Source organism: Colletotrichum fioriniae, assembly GCF_027942845.1.
Source record: "Colletotrichum fioriniae strain IMI 355084 chromosome Unknown scaffold_5, whole genome shotgun sequence".
NCBI classification, from domain to species: Eukaryota; Fungi; Ascomycota; class Sordariomycetes; order Glomerellales; family Glomerellaceae; genus Colletotrichum; species Colletotrichum fioriniae.
Window position 1 is genome coordinate 2837847 of NW_027076841.1, and position 15142 is coordinate 2852988.

The 15142-nt window shown below is 54.9% G+C and overlaps 4 protein-coding genes across 4 annotated transcripts; 2 read left to right on the forward strand and 2 right to left on the reverse strand.

The window, feature by feature from the left end:
- Nucleotides 1-3851: 3851 nt before the first annotated feature.
- N0V96_005405 (uncharacterized protein) lies at nt 3852-6652 on the forward strand (the record flags this gene model as incomplete). The annotated part of the gene is made up of 2 exons (XM_053197542.2): nt 3852-4815; nt 4869-6652. The coding sequence occupies 2 exons, from the start codon at nt 3852-3854 to the stop codon at nt 6650-6652; spliced, it is 2748 nt and encodes a 915-aa protein (XP_053045082.1).
- A 1264-nt stretch (nt 6653-7916) lies between these two features.
- Nucleotides 7917-9612, reverse strand: N0V96_005406 (uncharacterized protein; the record flags this gene model as incomplete). The annotated part of the gene is made up of 3 exons (XM_065757393.1): nt 7917-9261; nt 9334-9485; nt 9541-9612. The coding sequence occupies 3 exons, from the start codon at nt 9610-9612 to the stop codon at nt 7917-7919; spliced, it is 1569 nt and encodes a 522-aa protein (XP_065614162.1).
- A 1059-nt stretch (nt 9613-10671) lies between these two features.
- On the forward strand, nt 10672-12525 carry N0V96_005407 (uncharacterized protein; the record flags this gene model as incomplete). Its single annotated transcript, XM_053197540.2, has 1 exon — nt 10672-12525. One exon carries the CDS (start codon nt 10672-10674, stop codon nt 12523-12525), a length of 1854 nt encoding a protein of 617 aa, XP_053045080.2.
- An 825-nt stretch (nt 12526-13350) lies between these two features.
- Nucleotides 13351-14646, reverse strand: N0V96_005408 (uncharacterized protein; the record flags this gene model as incomplete). Its single annotated transcript, XM_053197539.2, has 1 exon — nt 13351-14646. One exon carries the CDS (start codon nt 14644-14646, stop codon nt 13351-13353), a length of 1296 nt encoding a protein of 431 aa, XP_053045079.2.
- Between the last annotated feature and the right edge of the window lie 496 nt (nt 14647-15142).

Here is a 15142-nt window from a genome sequence, read left to right on the forward strand (position 1 = left end):
GCCGTCTGCGCTGGTTCCAATTCTCTGTAACTGAATGACCTCCACTTGGATGTCGTCAGTTGAAAGCCATCCGTAACTCTGACGGAAAGGGAGCGTTCTGGCCGTCTGAAAAAAGAGCCGGGCTGAGCGCGAACGGTGGGAGGGAGCCAAGACCGTGACAGCGGCCGTCAGAGGCCGTCGGAGACAGCTTCCGACACAAGCCATCTCTTCATGTTTAAGCAATTGTAGGAGAGGCATTTGTTCATGGCCCGAGGGCCAGGACAATTGAGAAATGCCGCTCCGAGAAAATCCCTCGAGCATGCCCGCATGCGCTCCGGCGCCCGTCCAGATGCTTCCGAGTTGCTAGAGATGGAAGCCCGTGAGGCGGTGCCGTTTAGATCCATGTGATGGTCCTGGACAAGCGCCCGCAGTCACAGTCCGTGAAGCCGGAAAATCCAATTAAATGGATCATGTCTCTGGTTGTTGCGGTGAAGGATGAGTACGTATTTCAAAGAACAACCGTGTGGTCCAATACAGGGTAAGCTAGTAGAGGAACCACAGACTGAACAGAGAGACTGAGAGAGAGAAAGCGCATTGCGAGGGATCACGATGCTCCAATGGCAGGGTTGTCCAAAACGGCTCCCTCTCTTGTGCATGTGTTTGTGTGGGAAATGTTGTATCGAGATCCAAACGGACGAGACACCGTCGTCTGGCCAGCTGCAGGCCGGTGCCCTTTCCATGCAGAGCTTGCAGCATCTCGTGGTCTGGATGGTGGGGCTGGTCTTGGAAGACAATGACACTGGACTTTCGGGGGCGGGAAGAGGTTAAAGGCTTTCAGGGCGAGTCGAGGCGCACTGTAGACTTGTTGTGTCGGTAGCCATAGATGCAATATGGTGCGGTAAGGTCCAGGTATCTCGCTGGGCCTCTCTTCCCGGTTCACGCATCCGGTTCCTGGCAAAGGTACTTGACGAAATCGAGAAGGTACCTGCTCTCGGGACCGCCCATGCCCCGGGTCTGGCCCGCCTGAGGCTGGACGTCTGGGGGGTCGGTGGCCATGGTCAGCGGGTGACTTTTCGAACTTTTCTCAGTGGACAGTTTCGATTGGGGCGCAGGCGGGCTCGACCTTGGACCAGACGACGCCCTGTGGAGAAGCCGTCCACTATGGGCGAGGACCACGGTGGGTATCCTGGGACCGGCTGCCCTGCCCGCCGCTGGATGAGTCCAGGGTCGACTTGTCAAGAGGACGGGAAGCTGGCCACGTCTTTGTTACCTTTGGACGTTTGAGCAGCCAGGGGAAGCAATGTTGTTGATTTTGATGTGTGTGTGTGTGTTCCGAGGTCGTACAGAGAGTGACTCTGAAATTAGAACGTGGTGAAGAAGAAGAATGCAAGATGGCCGGATGTGCGTGAACGTTGCGCCAAGTCGTGTCTGTTGGAAGACTGGAACGAAGGAACCCCCCGTGTCCCAGCTGGACATTCCCAGGGCGCAGGTGACTTGGGACGGGATGGGTTTCGCGTTGCTGATTCTAGATTTCGACGCTGTCGCGAGCACACACAAATGGGAAGCAGAGCACGTTTGATCTGGTCGAGGCACTGGCAGGTGACGGCCGAGGGAACCCACAGTCACAGTGCCCTTTTTTGTGTTTTCCCCTTCCCCGTCTTTTGGTGCTATTTGTAGTTGAGTGCCTCGGAATCCTTGGAAGCGGGTTTGCGGACGGCCGGCGAATTTGGCGAGTCGCTGAATCTCAATCAGGTCTGTAGACTGTTTTGGTTGCAATTGGTGCTGTCCTTTGCTGGGATCTTCACACTCAATTGAGCCTCTGACGCCTCTTTCTCAGAGTGGCAGCGGGGATCAGAATAGGCGTGGATGTGGATTGGAAAGGTAGGTACTTGGTTCGATCGATCGATTGGGGGTGGGATGATGGAGAGTTTCCTGGTCAACTTTCTTCCCGCTGGCCCTGGGTCTGTTGAACTGTTCCTGTCTGAAAGTAAGGGCAAACAAAGCGAGTCAACAAGAAAAGAACAACTCACCTCTTGCTCATATCAGCTAGCTGCTTGCTAGACGCGATGTTGCTTTGTCTGGTCCATAGGTAATGTACTCCGTAATAGCTTGCCGTTCGTATCATTGAGAGGAAGACCGTCCCCTGACGCTGAAAAAGAGAAGAGGTACCTTGCTGGATGGGAGGTACTGTAGGTATCCGTACATTCCATCAAAGTACACGCCCTCGTGGGAAGGTAAGAAAAAAGACTCTGACTTTGATTATTGCAACTTACACGACGGAGTACAAACTCGAGGGAACCCAGGTGCGCGCCTTCGTCGAGCACCTCAGTCTCCAGCGCATGCCGTATGATGCATTAGTGGGCAAATGGCGGGGTACTGTGGATTTCCCAAAAACAGATCATTCGGCACCGTGTCAAATCCTTAGAGAGACTTACTGTATGACAGCAAGCCCTCAAACCTGCAGCTCTCAATGCGAAGAGTGCCACCAAGTGCGCATCGCCGGCACAGCGTCAACTCGACAGCCAGGTACTCGAGGTACTCGTGTACATGTTCTTCTGCTTTTCCCGCTGCACCGGCATCGAGCATCCCTGCTTTTGTTCCATGGAATACGTCGCTTGTGACTGGCTAGGAGAGGGCAACAGCACCGTCACCGAACCAGCTGGTTTCGTCAAGCCAGAATATAAAAGCTCGAGGGTCAAGGTGACTTTCTCCTGCTTGCTGCCCCCCTGGATTTGCCCGTCATATCATCTGTTCAATGCGTTTACTCAGCGTACAAATTAACTCTCTCACCATCTTCCACTTGCTCTTTACCTCGCCAGTGTTACAATAACACCAATTCCACATAGCATCACGAAATAGCCTAGCTCCTTGAGGTCTCACTTCCACCACCTCAATTCACCTTATCTCTTATCTCTCACCTTAAGCTGTAAGTGGACTCCGCCCTCCCAGACCGCAGTCGTCATTGTTGGTTTCCCACACAATTTCCCTTCCTCTCCCGCACCATACGGCAACGCCAACAATCCTTCCCCCGGTTTGCTGAGCTTGGTTTACTACCACCACCGGTAACCGTACTCCTGTTCCGCCCACACAACCCTCCTCTTCCTCCTCCAAGTGGTCGTCCAATACTTTGCTGCACATTGTCAGCACACCACCACCAAAACCATAACCATCGCCCTGCTTGATGCAGGTGTTGGGGAAGGACAGGGCAGGCAGGCCCACCTTGCGCTTTTCAGCCGGGGCGGGTTCAGCTATCACCACCTTTTCGGTGTGTGCGAGTCTCCTATAATGGAGATCGCTGGAGGCTTTTACCTGCTTGTGGTGCAAAAGCCTCCCTCGTGTACCTTACCTTACTCGTGATATGACACCGTCTTATCATCGGGAAATCACTTACCTTATCAACAAAGATTGAGCGTCAAAACTCAAACCCGCTGTTCCCAGCAAGTCTGCATTCTTCCGGTCGTCCATCCGGTGCTTGTCTTGTCTTGTCTCCCCGCCCCTGCCTGGCTTGTTTTGCTTGTCAAATTCACCCTATCCCACTTTCTCCAGTCTTGTTATCTCGCCTTTAGCTGCCACCCACACTAGAAAACAAGGCGGCTACGAATACACACCAACTGCCTGAACAAGGGGGAAGGAGCACGTTCTGTTCTTTGCTTTGACACACCGCCTCGAATCCATGTACTAATTGCAGCTTCTGCGCTCTCCAGGCTCCCTATTACCTTTTGCGCTCTCTTAGTCGCGTCTAGACCACGCCTAGACCAAAAGCTCGTCCAGCCCCGACTACTACACCCAGCAGCATCTCCGATCATCTTGAATTCGGCTGCGAGTCGTTCTATTGCTCTTTCTTACGTATTCGAACAAACCACACAGTCAAAATGTCTACCGCATCAGTACAACAACCGGTCATCCCTCCCCGACCTTCTAGGAGTCAGGACAAGGAGGAGAACACCAATACCTCGTCTCTCCCCAAGATTCCTCCTCGTCCCATCAAGCGTTTCGACCGCTCCGTCTCCCCTAATCCCGATCGATACGCGCCCTCTCCATTGAACGAGAGCCCCTTTTCAAAGAGCCCCAAGGCTACTCGTTCCTCGCCGAGTAATGGCTTCCTCTCTTCTCACGACCCCATTCATCACCGCCCCGGTAGCGTGTCTATGCCTTCCGTTGGCGAGGAGGGCAACGAATACGACGCCATCAACGATGGATTTGTCAAGCCGCCCCCCAAGGCACCTTCATCTCCTGAGCACACCCGCTTCGCTGCGGAAGACCTCAAGCTTCACGCTCCCAAGCCCACTGTTCCGGCTCAGAGTGCCAAACAGAGAGTTATGGCCGTGACCCGTACCGATTCGGATAAGGCTGCCTCTTATGGCATTGGCAAGCCCAGCAGTGACGACACCAGACCTAGCAGTCTGAGGAAGAAGGCAAGCTCAAGTGCCCTGTCTCAAAAGTCAGAAAGTGCCTTCGGCGATGAGGAGCATGGTATCCCCGAGATTGGCCAGCGTGTTCCCATGAACCCCAACCTCGGTGACGTCCAGGCCCCATCTCCTGCTCCTGGGTCTGGCGCTGCCCCCGAGAGCCTGAGGTCGGGGACTCCGCGAAACCACTCCCGCAAGCATAGCTCGCGTGGTTTCAACGAGCTCCCTCCTGGCAGCTACGGTCTCCATGGCCACAGCTCAGCTTTGCCCACCGACAAGTTTGAGAAGGCTTGGTACGACAAGCACCCCGATTTCCTGAAGAAGGACTGCAAGCCTTCTCTCCACGACCGTCAAAACGACTACGCCATGAGCAGCACTGATCTGAACAAGATTGTCAAGGAGACCCACAGCCGTGGTTCTGGCATGGGTAAGTCGTGCAGACATGATCGCAAGTGTAGAGACATTTACTTATTTGAATAGGAACCTCCTCTTCATATGTTGGCACCCCCAGCGAGGAAGTTGGATATCAGGCTTCTGCAGAGTACACCTCTCGCATCTCCTCCCCTGAGCTTCAGCGCATCAAGTCTCCTCAAAGTCCTTCGAAGGAGTCTCATCCCCAGGTCTCTGTGTCTTCTCCTGACAACGCTACCGGAAGCGATGACGGTACCGTCCATGTCGACGAATCTCACAACCGCCGCAGGAGTTTTGTGTCGCACGACCCTGGACACGAGAACAAGTACAATGCGCCGATTCTGGCCGAAGACGAGTCTGGAGACGTACATCCGTACGATCTCCAGCCCGCTGTCGAGCCCCCACCAGAGCGCTCCGGCAGTGCCTTTGAGATAGAGAAGCCGAACCGTCCCACAAGTCGACCCACTAGCATTTACAATAACAACCAGTCACAAACCGATCTGGTACACACCCCACTTGAGGATGTCGAAGAGTACGAGCCACTCTTTGACGAGGAGCGCCCGGAGGCCAAGAAGACCGAGGCCGAGGCAGCCAGCTCGAAGCCTCGTCACAAGTTCCCAAGCAAGGACGTCTGGGAGGACGCCCCCGATAGCGTCAACTACACCGCCGAAGTTTCGACCCCGGAGCCCACAGAATCAGAACGCCCTTCCTCCAGACGCCGTTCTGAACTTCCCACAGAGAACCCCGCCTTGGAGTTTGCTCGCAGACAAGAAGAACTCGCAGAGCAGGAAGGTCGTGGGGTAGACGCGAAGCAGATGAAGCCAGTGCCTGCCGCCCTCCAGAAGACCAAGGAAGAGGCCCGCCCAGCCATGTCGAACCGGTTTCCCAGTCGCGACGTTTGGGAGGATACTCCAGAAAGCGCCTTGCACGAGGCTATAGTGGATACACCCGAGCCAAAGGACGAGTCCCCGGTGGAAAAGCCGTTTGTGCCAGCACGCCCGCAGAAGAAGGGTTCACAATCGAGCGCTACAGCAGAACCACCTTCCATCCCTGAGCGGCCAAGAAAACAGAACTCGACAAGTGAGGATAAGGCTAAGCCAGCCGTCTCGGAGAAGTCAAAACCTCAAATTCCTGCTCGCCCTACCAAGACCCTTACCTCCGGCGTCGACTCCAAGGAGCAAGACTCTGCTCCCAAGCAGAAGCCAGCTATTCCTGGCAAACCTGCGGGAGGCAAGATTGCAGCGCTCCAGGCCGGCTTCCTGTCTGACCTTAACAAGCGCCTTCAGTTGGGACCCACAGCGCCGAAGAAGGAAGAACCCCCGGCGGCGGATGTTGCCGAAGAGAAGGAGAAGGCGCCCCTTTCTGATGCTAGGAAAGGTCGTGCTCGTGGCCCCCAGCGTAGGGCTCCGGCGGCGAAGAGCCCAGCTCCGGCAGCCGTTGAGGCCAAGTCCGGTCCTACGCTCTCATTCTCTCCTCTCAGGATCTGCTGGAGCATTGGCGACAGTGGTGTTCTAGAGGTCGACGACGGTTCCAAAGACGAACCCACGAAGGAGACAGCTCCCGAGGTCGCCAGCACAGCTGCAGAGACAGAAGAGATCAAGCCTGAAGTCTCGGCCGAGACAGAAGCGCCCGAGGTGCCCGCCGCTACGGAACCTGCTGCAGAGACTGCGGAAGTGGCCGAGGCTGAGGCTCATAAGCCTCTGGAAGCTGAAGATGAGGCTGAGGCGCCGAAGGAGGTTGTCAAGACTTTGGCGGCCAACACCGCCGGCGAACCTGTGGTTGAGGCGACTCTCGAGAAGGGGGCCGACATCGAACCTGTTGATGTGAAGCAAACCGGAGGCGAAGCGGCATAAAATGTCGCAGAGTGGCCGGTACGAGAGTGAGTGATTGGTGTGTCACGATGCAGAAAAAAACAGCACTAGACCGGCATTCTGTTGGCGTAGAGTTTTCTTCTTCGGTTTGATGGTTTTCGGGTCATCCAAGTATACTTCTACGTTCCCTAACTTTGCCGTATGGCTTTGCAGCGTTTTGTTGAATAGGTAGCAATTTGATACTGCGTTTGTTGTCTCTTTCCGATGGAAGGACAGCCTCGCCTTACGCGTCGGCTTGTGGATGATCACATACATAGCCTGGTGCGTGATGTTGTCAAGTGTTTGCGAAGGTAATGATGTAAGACTAAGCACAGCTCCTGATATGAAAGACAATATGGCCGACACATGGGATGAGGTACTACTGCCTTGTGCAACTCTGAGTGTCCCGTGTGGAAAATAGGCCATGCCGTCGAGGGTAAGCAGATTTGTAGTTGTGGTGTGACGCTGTATTTCGCATGCTTGTGATTGTAGTCTGTGGAGGGAAGTGCTATCTCTAGGAGTATCTCTGGGAGATGTTACCTTGCTGCTGGGCCTTGAGATCTAAGCTGAACTAATACATATATCTAGCATAGAAGTAGAATACGATTCAATTCGGTGTCATGTCACATTATTTTCTCAATCGCCGGAGCATTGACCCTGTGACTTGCGCTCGACGCAAGTATATGCGATTTCGTCAACATTTGAGTGGTTTTTGTGCCTACGTATTTATATAATATGCACTAAGCCGTTGGCTCGCACAGCCTCACGTCTGTGTTGATTCGTGACTGATGCCCGGAGACAAGATACTGGTGTTTTCCAAGGTGTTCTCAAGGATGAACAACTCGCCTGGGTACCTACCTACCCTACCTACTGAGGAGCAATGATACAAACGATTCGTGAAGATCACCACCGGGAGAGCTGGACCTTTTTATTTTCCAAAAACCTCTTTCAACTAGTGCACCCTCGGAATCAACCAGCGATTCGGGGAAATGCGCCATTATATACGTACAAACCACAATTATCAGCATATGTTTATTCTACATGTTCAAACCGTAGAATTAAGCGCTCGCCTATAGGCCGCGCGGTATACGTATCATCCTGCTCGATACCCGTATCATCAACCACATGCGTCGTGAAATTCGTCCAGATTGCTGCAGCTATGAGTTTCATCTCTGTAGAGATGGGGAAAAGTAACATGTACAAGTCAGTAAAAAGCTAGATTTTCCCTGGGGCTTTTTTCTTCTTTTTTCTTCTTTTTTTCCTTCTTCTATTTTGATAGATGGAAGGGAAGGGGGGAAAACTCACCATTCATTGCAAAATTCGACCCAACACACATCCTCCCACCGCTCCCGAAAGCCCAGAAATAGCGCAACATCTCCCTCCGCTGCGCCTCGGTGGTATGCGACGCGAGCCAGCGGGTGTGGTCCCACACCTCCGGGTCCGGAAAGACGGCTGCGTTGCGGTGGAGGGCGTACCCCAGCGCCGCGACCCGGACGCCGCCGGGGACGTGGAAGTCGCCGAGGCGGCAGGGCGGGTGTGAGTGTGGGGTCTGGCGGGGTTCCGGGCCGGGAATCGGGGCGTGGAGGCGGAGGGTCTCCATTATGACCGCGTGAAGGATGGGGAGGGCGTCGACGTGTTTTGGGTCGGGGAGGGAGGAGGGCGGTAAAGAAGCTGCGTCTGTTGCTGTTGCTGGCGCCATTTTGAGATCTGGTGAGAGAGTGAGGAGTTCTTGGCGGAGGGACGTTTGGAGGTCTGGGGATCGGGAGAGGTGCCAGGCGAGGTAGGTGAGTGCTATCCCCGCCGTCTCTTGGCCTGCCAGGACCTGGTCTAGGATCTCTGAGGCGACTGATTCGTTCTTTTGGAGGATCGTCGTCGGGTAGAGAATGGAGTCTTTGCCGTTTACGCGGCGCTCTTTCTCGATGCCGGCTTCCATTGCGCAGAGGACGACAGGCTCGTCCGCCACGTCTCTTTTCTCTTCTTGACCTTTTTCTTTTTCTGCTGTAGCATCTCCCTCATTCTGATGACAACGAACGTACTCCCTCGCCCCCTCGCAAAGCCGCCAGTTCCAAGCCCAAATCTCGGCGTTGGCGTCGTCCACCCACGACGGGTACAGCTTCCACCACCCCATCCCTAGCCGGTTAGCAAGCGCGTTCAGGCGCGGTGTCTCCTGCGGCCAGAAGCCGTGGCTCGCGCGCGCGAGGTAGAGCTGAAGCCAGTGGTCCCTGTAGGCCTTTTTGCGGAGGAAGTCTGTGCTGTTGCGGAGGCCGAAGGTGTAGGCTGTGATGAAGTCCATTGTGGAGGCGAGGAAGGTGGAGAAGACGTCGATGCCGGCGCCGGGTGAGGGTGAGGGTCCGGGGTTGCTGCCGGTGTTGGTGTTGGTGTTGGTGTTGGTGTTGGTGTTGGTGCTGGTGCTAGTGCTAGTGCTGGTATTCTTGGTGTGTCTGGATGATGAGGCGGAGAGTAAAGGGAGGAGACGGCCAAAGAGGATGGCGCGGGCTTGGGCTTTCGCTGGCTCCGAGGCGTGGATGAAGGATTTGGCGTAGGCGTTTGAGACCATGCGTTTGCGGAGGGAGTGAGGTTTTGAGGAGAGTGTTGAGAACATGTTTGGGACGCTATTGGAAAATGTGTTAGCGAAAAGGAAGCTATTACCAACAGCATTCCATACTAGATGGAAGCAGGCTCACCCGTAGTTGTCAAAGATGGAGTACCACTGGTCCTTCTCGAAGCCACCTTGGTACACTGTCTTGAGGGCATCGTAGCCGTCGACGCTGAGCTCATTAGGGCCGATGCGCACGACGGGACCGAGTTCGAGGTGCGCCTTGTGGAGGGTGCGGTTCTGGCGGTTGTATTTCCGCGTGTATAAGATCCAGAGGGGGGAGATGTGACATGACCAGTGTGGAGCCGGGATCTTGGACAGGGGAGAGAGTAAGAGAGGTTGGAGGATGAGGGTGTAGAGAAGCCATGCTGCTGCGCTTGCAATTGCGACGGGAACCAAGTTGAATCCCATAATGATGGGTGAAGCTTGTTAGTAAGTTCCCAGTTAGAAGATGACTCGATTGTTGATCTGATTCAGTGATTCAGCTTGGGGTCTTTCGTGTAAGTCAGGAAGCTTGGATTCATTCATTCATTGAGAAGGGGTATTGGTTCAGGTCGATCAAGCCCAAATTTAAGAGAATCAACAGCATTCCCTCCGATATCTGGCAACTGGGCCTCGAGTGACAAGTACGCCCTACGCCCAACTCATTGGCAGTCTAGAGGAAGTCAAAGTGGTTGTTATCGTTGAGCTTATCACTCCCCTCGCCGGTGTTATCTTGGAGTTGCTCTGAGTTGTCATTGACCTGCACTAACAGCGGGGTCATCTGCATTTGTCACTTGGTGTCTCATAAACTCGGACCAGGCCCAAGGTACGTGCGTACATTACCTATCCATGGGGTGTGAGCAGAATTGGCGATCTGCCTTAAAAACACGCCCTGAGCTTACGGTCGCTGTAGCCGCTTTACATGCAACTACCGGGGGACTCTGTGTCATAGACAAAACCCACCAATCCTAACTAGGCCTGACTCCAGGCTGCCACTGCACGGTGCCTGGTCATTGTGACTCTTTTGTACTTCATATGTGGAACTGGCTGACAACTTCAACGTCAACCAATCTCTTACAACTCTTTCAATAGCTTTTGGTTGTTGCCATCCCCAGGATTTGATGAAAGACTTTTAGTGTATCTATACAAGAAGAATCCATGGTCTAGTACTAGATTTTTTTTTCGTACAAGTTGCGTCACAGAATCACCCACACTACCTTAGCTAGAAAGACTTTGTCAACTCCCTTCTCACTTTTCCCATCCATCACATACACATCTCACTCGTCAGTACGGATATCTCAACACCAACCCCCCTCTCTCACAGCCCATCCCCCTCCCATCATATCTCAATTGGCATTCCTCTTACACCCCATGTCACTCAGATACCAAACATCAAACCAAATAAATCGAGTCCTCAGAAGAGACTCTTAAAACCAGGATCGAAATGTTTGACCAACTCCCTGACGACATCGTCTTGGAGATCGTCTCCCATCTCAGTACCGCCCGCGACGTAGCCCGTCTGGCATCGTCGTGTAAGCATCTCCACTCCCTTCTCAACGAGGATGGCTGGCGCACCTTCGTCAAGGCCTGCTTTCCCCTGCACTACCTGCCACTAGGCAAGACTCCGCCCAAATGGAACGAGCTGGCAAACGCCCTCACCCGCCAGGCCCGCGCATGGGATATGAAGGCATTCCAGACCACCGCCTACACGGACGACCGCCGCCGGGACGGAAACTACTTCACGGGCTTCACCAACGCGGGTCGTCCCTTTTACCCCGTCATCGATGCTCGCCTCGTCTTTGACAAGAGCTGGGAGCTCGCCACGTGGGGCGCTGGCGAGGACGTCGTGGGCCGCTTCAGACCTCACAACAGCCGCGGCGAGTCTGACGCCTGGTTCCGTATGGAGGGCAAGACGAACGGCTACGAAGCGGGCGTGGGCGACGTCACCGCCATTCACCTCACCGAACCCAACGGGAAGCTGGGTATCCTCGTCGGCAGGGCGAATGGGGATTTGCAGCTCGTCTCGGCGGCTCCCGGTAGCGCCGGCAAGGCCCTCTCGACCTTCAAGATTCCTACGCCCACTGGAGGTCTTGAGGCTACCACGTGGACATCCATCGGGTCCATTGATACCCTGCCGAACGAGACGTCAGTGATCGCGGGCAACCGTGCCACCGTCAGTCTCTTCTCCTTGGACGCAGACGAGACCGCCGGCGCCGCCGCTCTCCCTCTCGACTCGCAGACCTTTGTCATCCCAGGCCAAGGAGACAGGAAACAGTTCATCCACTCTGCAAAGGCCCTCAACAACGACACCATCATCTGCGCCCTCTCCAACGACACGGACCCGATTCGCTATCTCACCGTCACCCCCTCAGGCTTCACTCCCAACCTCGCCTCCAAGAACCACTCCCTCCTCGCCTCCCGCGGCATCGACACGGACAAGAAACAAACCGTCCGCGCCATCCAGCCCGTCAACCCGGGCCCCACAGGCGTAGGCCAAACGAACCTCCTCCTCAGCGCCTGGGACGACGGCACCATCCGCCTCCTCGACATCCGCACCCCATCCGCCCACGACGTCCTCTACCGCGACATGTACCAGCCCTTTGAGACGCACTCTTCCCTGCTGACTTACGGCTCGGACCACTTCGTCGCGGGTAGCAACGAGCTCGAGGCCCTGAAAGTATTTGACTTTCGGTGGTCCAAGTCTTACCACCACTCCGCCGCCCTGCCGTGCTGGTCCGGCACGCCGTTCCCGGATCCTTTAAGGGGCACTAGCAGCCGCTCCCTGAGCATGCGCGGCGTCGGCTGCGATCACCCGCGCGGGAGGGCCTGCGTCTGGCATGATTACTCCCGGCGGGACTACTACCGCCCCAACTACCGCTTCCATGTGATGCCCTTCCGGGACGCGGCCCGTTCGTCGACGAGCCGTGTTTTCTCTCTGGCGAAAGCGTCGGACGCGTCGGACTCGTTCTACGTCGGTCTCGCGGGCGCCGTGGCCGAGTTTGCTACCACCATCCCGGGGGAGGCGGAGCAAGACGAGGTCGCGGCCTCCGTGGCTTCGGCGGCGGCGAAGAGGGGCTGGAGGGCGCGGGCGTCGCATTTCAGCTTTGCCGAGACGGATGACGGGTTGTTGACGCCGGGCATGTCGATGAGTACCTTTATGCCGAGGCTTGCGCAGCGGTTCGGGGATGAGGTTGGTGCGCCGCAGTTTCGGGAGTGGTGGAGTAAGACGCCGCCCAAGACGGCGGCGTGGCATCGATGGGATCCGAGCTTTTGGCGGCCTACGCACTTTACGTTTTGAGGATTGGAAAAAACAGAAAGATTGTTAGGGAGTTTTGATAGTTGAGAGAAAGGGATTAGTAAAAGAATACGGAAAGAGGGAAAAAGTTATGGCAAAAAGGATTAGCCGCGGTCGATAGAAAAAAATACCCGCATAGTCTTGATATGACCGGGCCAACCATAGGACTTAGACAGAGTTTAGAATATAGTTAAATCCACATAGATATACAATGATCACCAAGAATCAATCACCTTATGATATTGGCCGCAGTAACTTGCACGCATCTATAGTGACTAATCCGTATCGCTGCCTTATCACATCCCCCTTCCTTCTTTCCCTCGACCATCGCAAAAGGGGAATAGATCATTGAAACAACAAAAAGATCAGGGAAAGGAGGAAAAATTCAATAGTAATTCATATATATATATAGATAGATAGGCAGAGTTAGATAGAAGGGGAGTAAAAGGAATGCAAAAGCTCGGCCCCCTCACGGGGGGCCTACGAAAACCACTAGGCTCACTCTTTACGTACTATTCCTCAATTCTACCGATACTAGTGATTTTTCACGAGACTCGAATTCGTGACCCATGGGAGCGGGGCAATTCAAACGAGGACATTCCCCGCCACGCCATGGGCCTTGGTGACCATTCGACGTCTTTGGATTAATTGTATACCACCTCCTTCCTCCGGCATAGTTGTGGCCTGATGGAGCCTTGAGCAACGGTACAGGCCAGACAGAATACACTGATATTCATACAGGTATACAACAAGCATGACCTTACAATAATAATCAATTTACAGTGTCGACCGCAGATAATGTGCCATTACATGTAAGAGTAGTACACATTACCAACGGCTATTCCGCTCACTACCCTGCCCCGCGTTGCCCCTTCTTTCCCGCTCGAGCATTGCGTCGAACTCGGCCTGAGCCTTATCCTTCTCCGCGTTCCTCTCCTTGTCAGCGGCATCATATGCATAGTAATCGGCACTCTTGGCCTCGTCCTGTTGGCTCTGGTTGGCATTCCCAGAAGCTCGCGGGGGCTGTCTCGAGGCTTGTCGCAGACGATCCCACGCTGAGCCGGTGCTAGGGGAGGATGATGCTTGGGCTCTCGCGGTGGGTGAAAGGGGCGATGCGTCGTCATAGTCCAAGTCGTCTGAGGGTCTGCTGCTGCTGCTTCGCTGGGGAGTCGAGCTTTGCTGGCCGGAACCCCATCCCGATCGGCCTTCGGAAGATGGTGGATCTCTCTGGTAGCTTGTCGGAGAAGAATAGTTGGATTCCGAAGGTAGACTGTACCCTCCCGTGGAGCTCGAAGCCGACAGTGTCTCGTAGTCCCTGTTCTGCGCTGACCCGTCGTCCCCAGCGCTGCCTTCGCCCCTCTTCTCGAGGATTGCATCAATGTGGGCCAGTATCCTTCGATACTCGTCAATCCTTTTCTGTATGAGCGGAGTTGTTTCCCTGATCTTTTCATCCGACTGGGGCAACGCGGCCAGCGAATTTTCAAGTTGACTGATGGCTTCCGCAGTCCGCTGGCGCTGGCGCCTCAAGGCGGTGACTGGCATTTTGTCGGCCGTCATCTGGACCAGCCTCTCCGGTTTCATGTCCTTGCGGAACTGGTTGAGGCGTTCATCGCGAGCGGCGGATGCCATGGCCACTGAAGTGGCATATGAGGCGACGAAAGGGGCGATGCCGAGACTGGTGAGGAGGAAGTAGGCCGTGAACCTCGTGTTGTGCCAGGCCCGATTCGCGAGACGACCCTGGAGAAGCGGCCTGGAGGCACTGGGAAAGGCATCGGGAGTGAATTTGATAAACTTGGGCTGCCAAAAAGGAAAGCGGTAGGTGCCGCGGGTTTGCCAAGTCAAGACACCGGCTAACGCAACTGTGACGGGAACAGTCCATGCCGCGGTTGCAGCTTCTTTGTAAGCTAGTTGGCTGAGGACGTTGACCTCATCCTGGGTGGGTTGGCGGCCCATGCCTGCGGCAGCGGTGTCGAGCATCGCTTTCACATTGCTAGAGTAGTTATCGGGATTGCGGAAGAGAAGGCGCTGCAGGAGTGTGAGCTGCGGCGGTGGAATTTGATAGTCGGGAGGCCCGACGATGTCTGGGCCGAAGCCATTGTCGTCGTTCGAAGTGGGGAACGCCATCTCACTGGCTTCACTGCCAGGTCTCAATTGACCTGACAAATATAAAGCGAAGCTATGAGAGGCCGGAGAGAGAGTCGAGCGATTGAGTTGGCGTCAAATCGATTGCTGAGGTTCGTGGTGGTATGGTATGGTCAATCTTCTGAGGCGGCTCACCTGTTGGTGTTCTCCAGAGTCCTGACGTAGTCGGACAGAGCTCTCAGGTGGGCAGTTGGAGCTCTAGTGGATCCACACCTGCATCGGCAGAGTGGAGACAACGCCCCCGAACTTCCCGGGCTATCGGCAGAGAGTTTCTCCATGTCGACTTCGGGACGCCGGGGCACGCGCTGCACCGCCATTCCGTGTCACCGGTGTATCGCCCAATCTGGTCATTGGGCATTTCCCTTCTCGCCTGATACTCTGTAGCAACGAAGCGGAGAGCGACATCAATACGGTCGATGCTTGCAGTATCTAGCAAGAGATATAGACCTTCAGGATAAATGGAGAAAAGGTGGCTAAG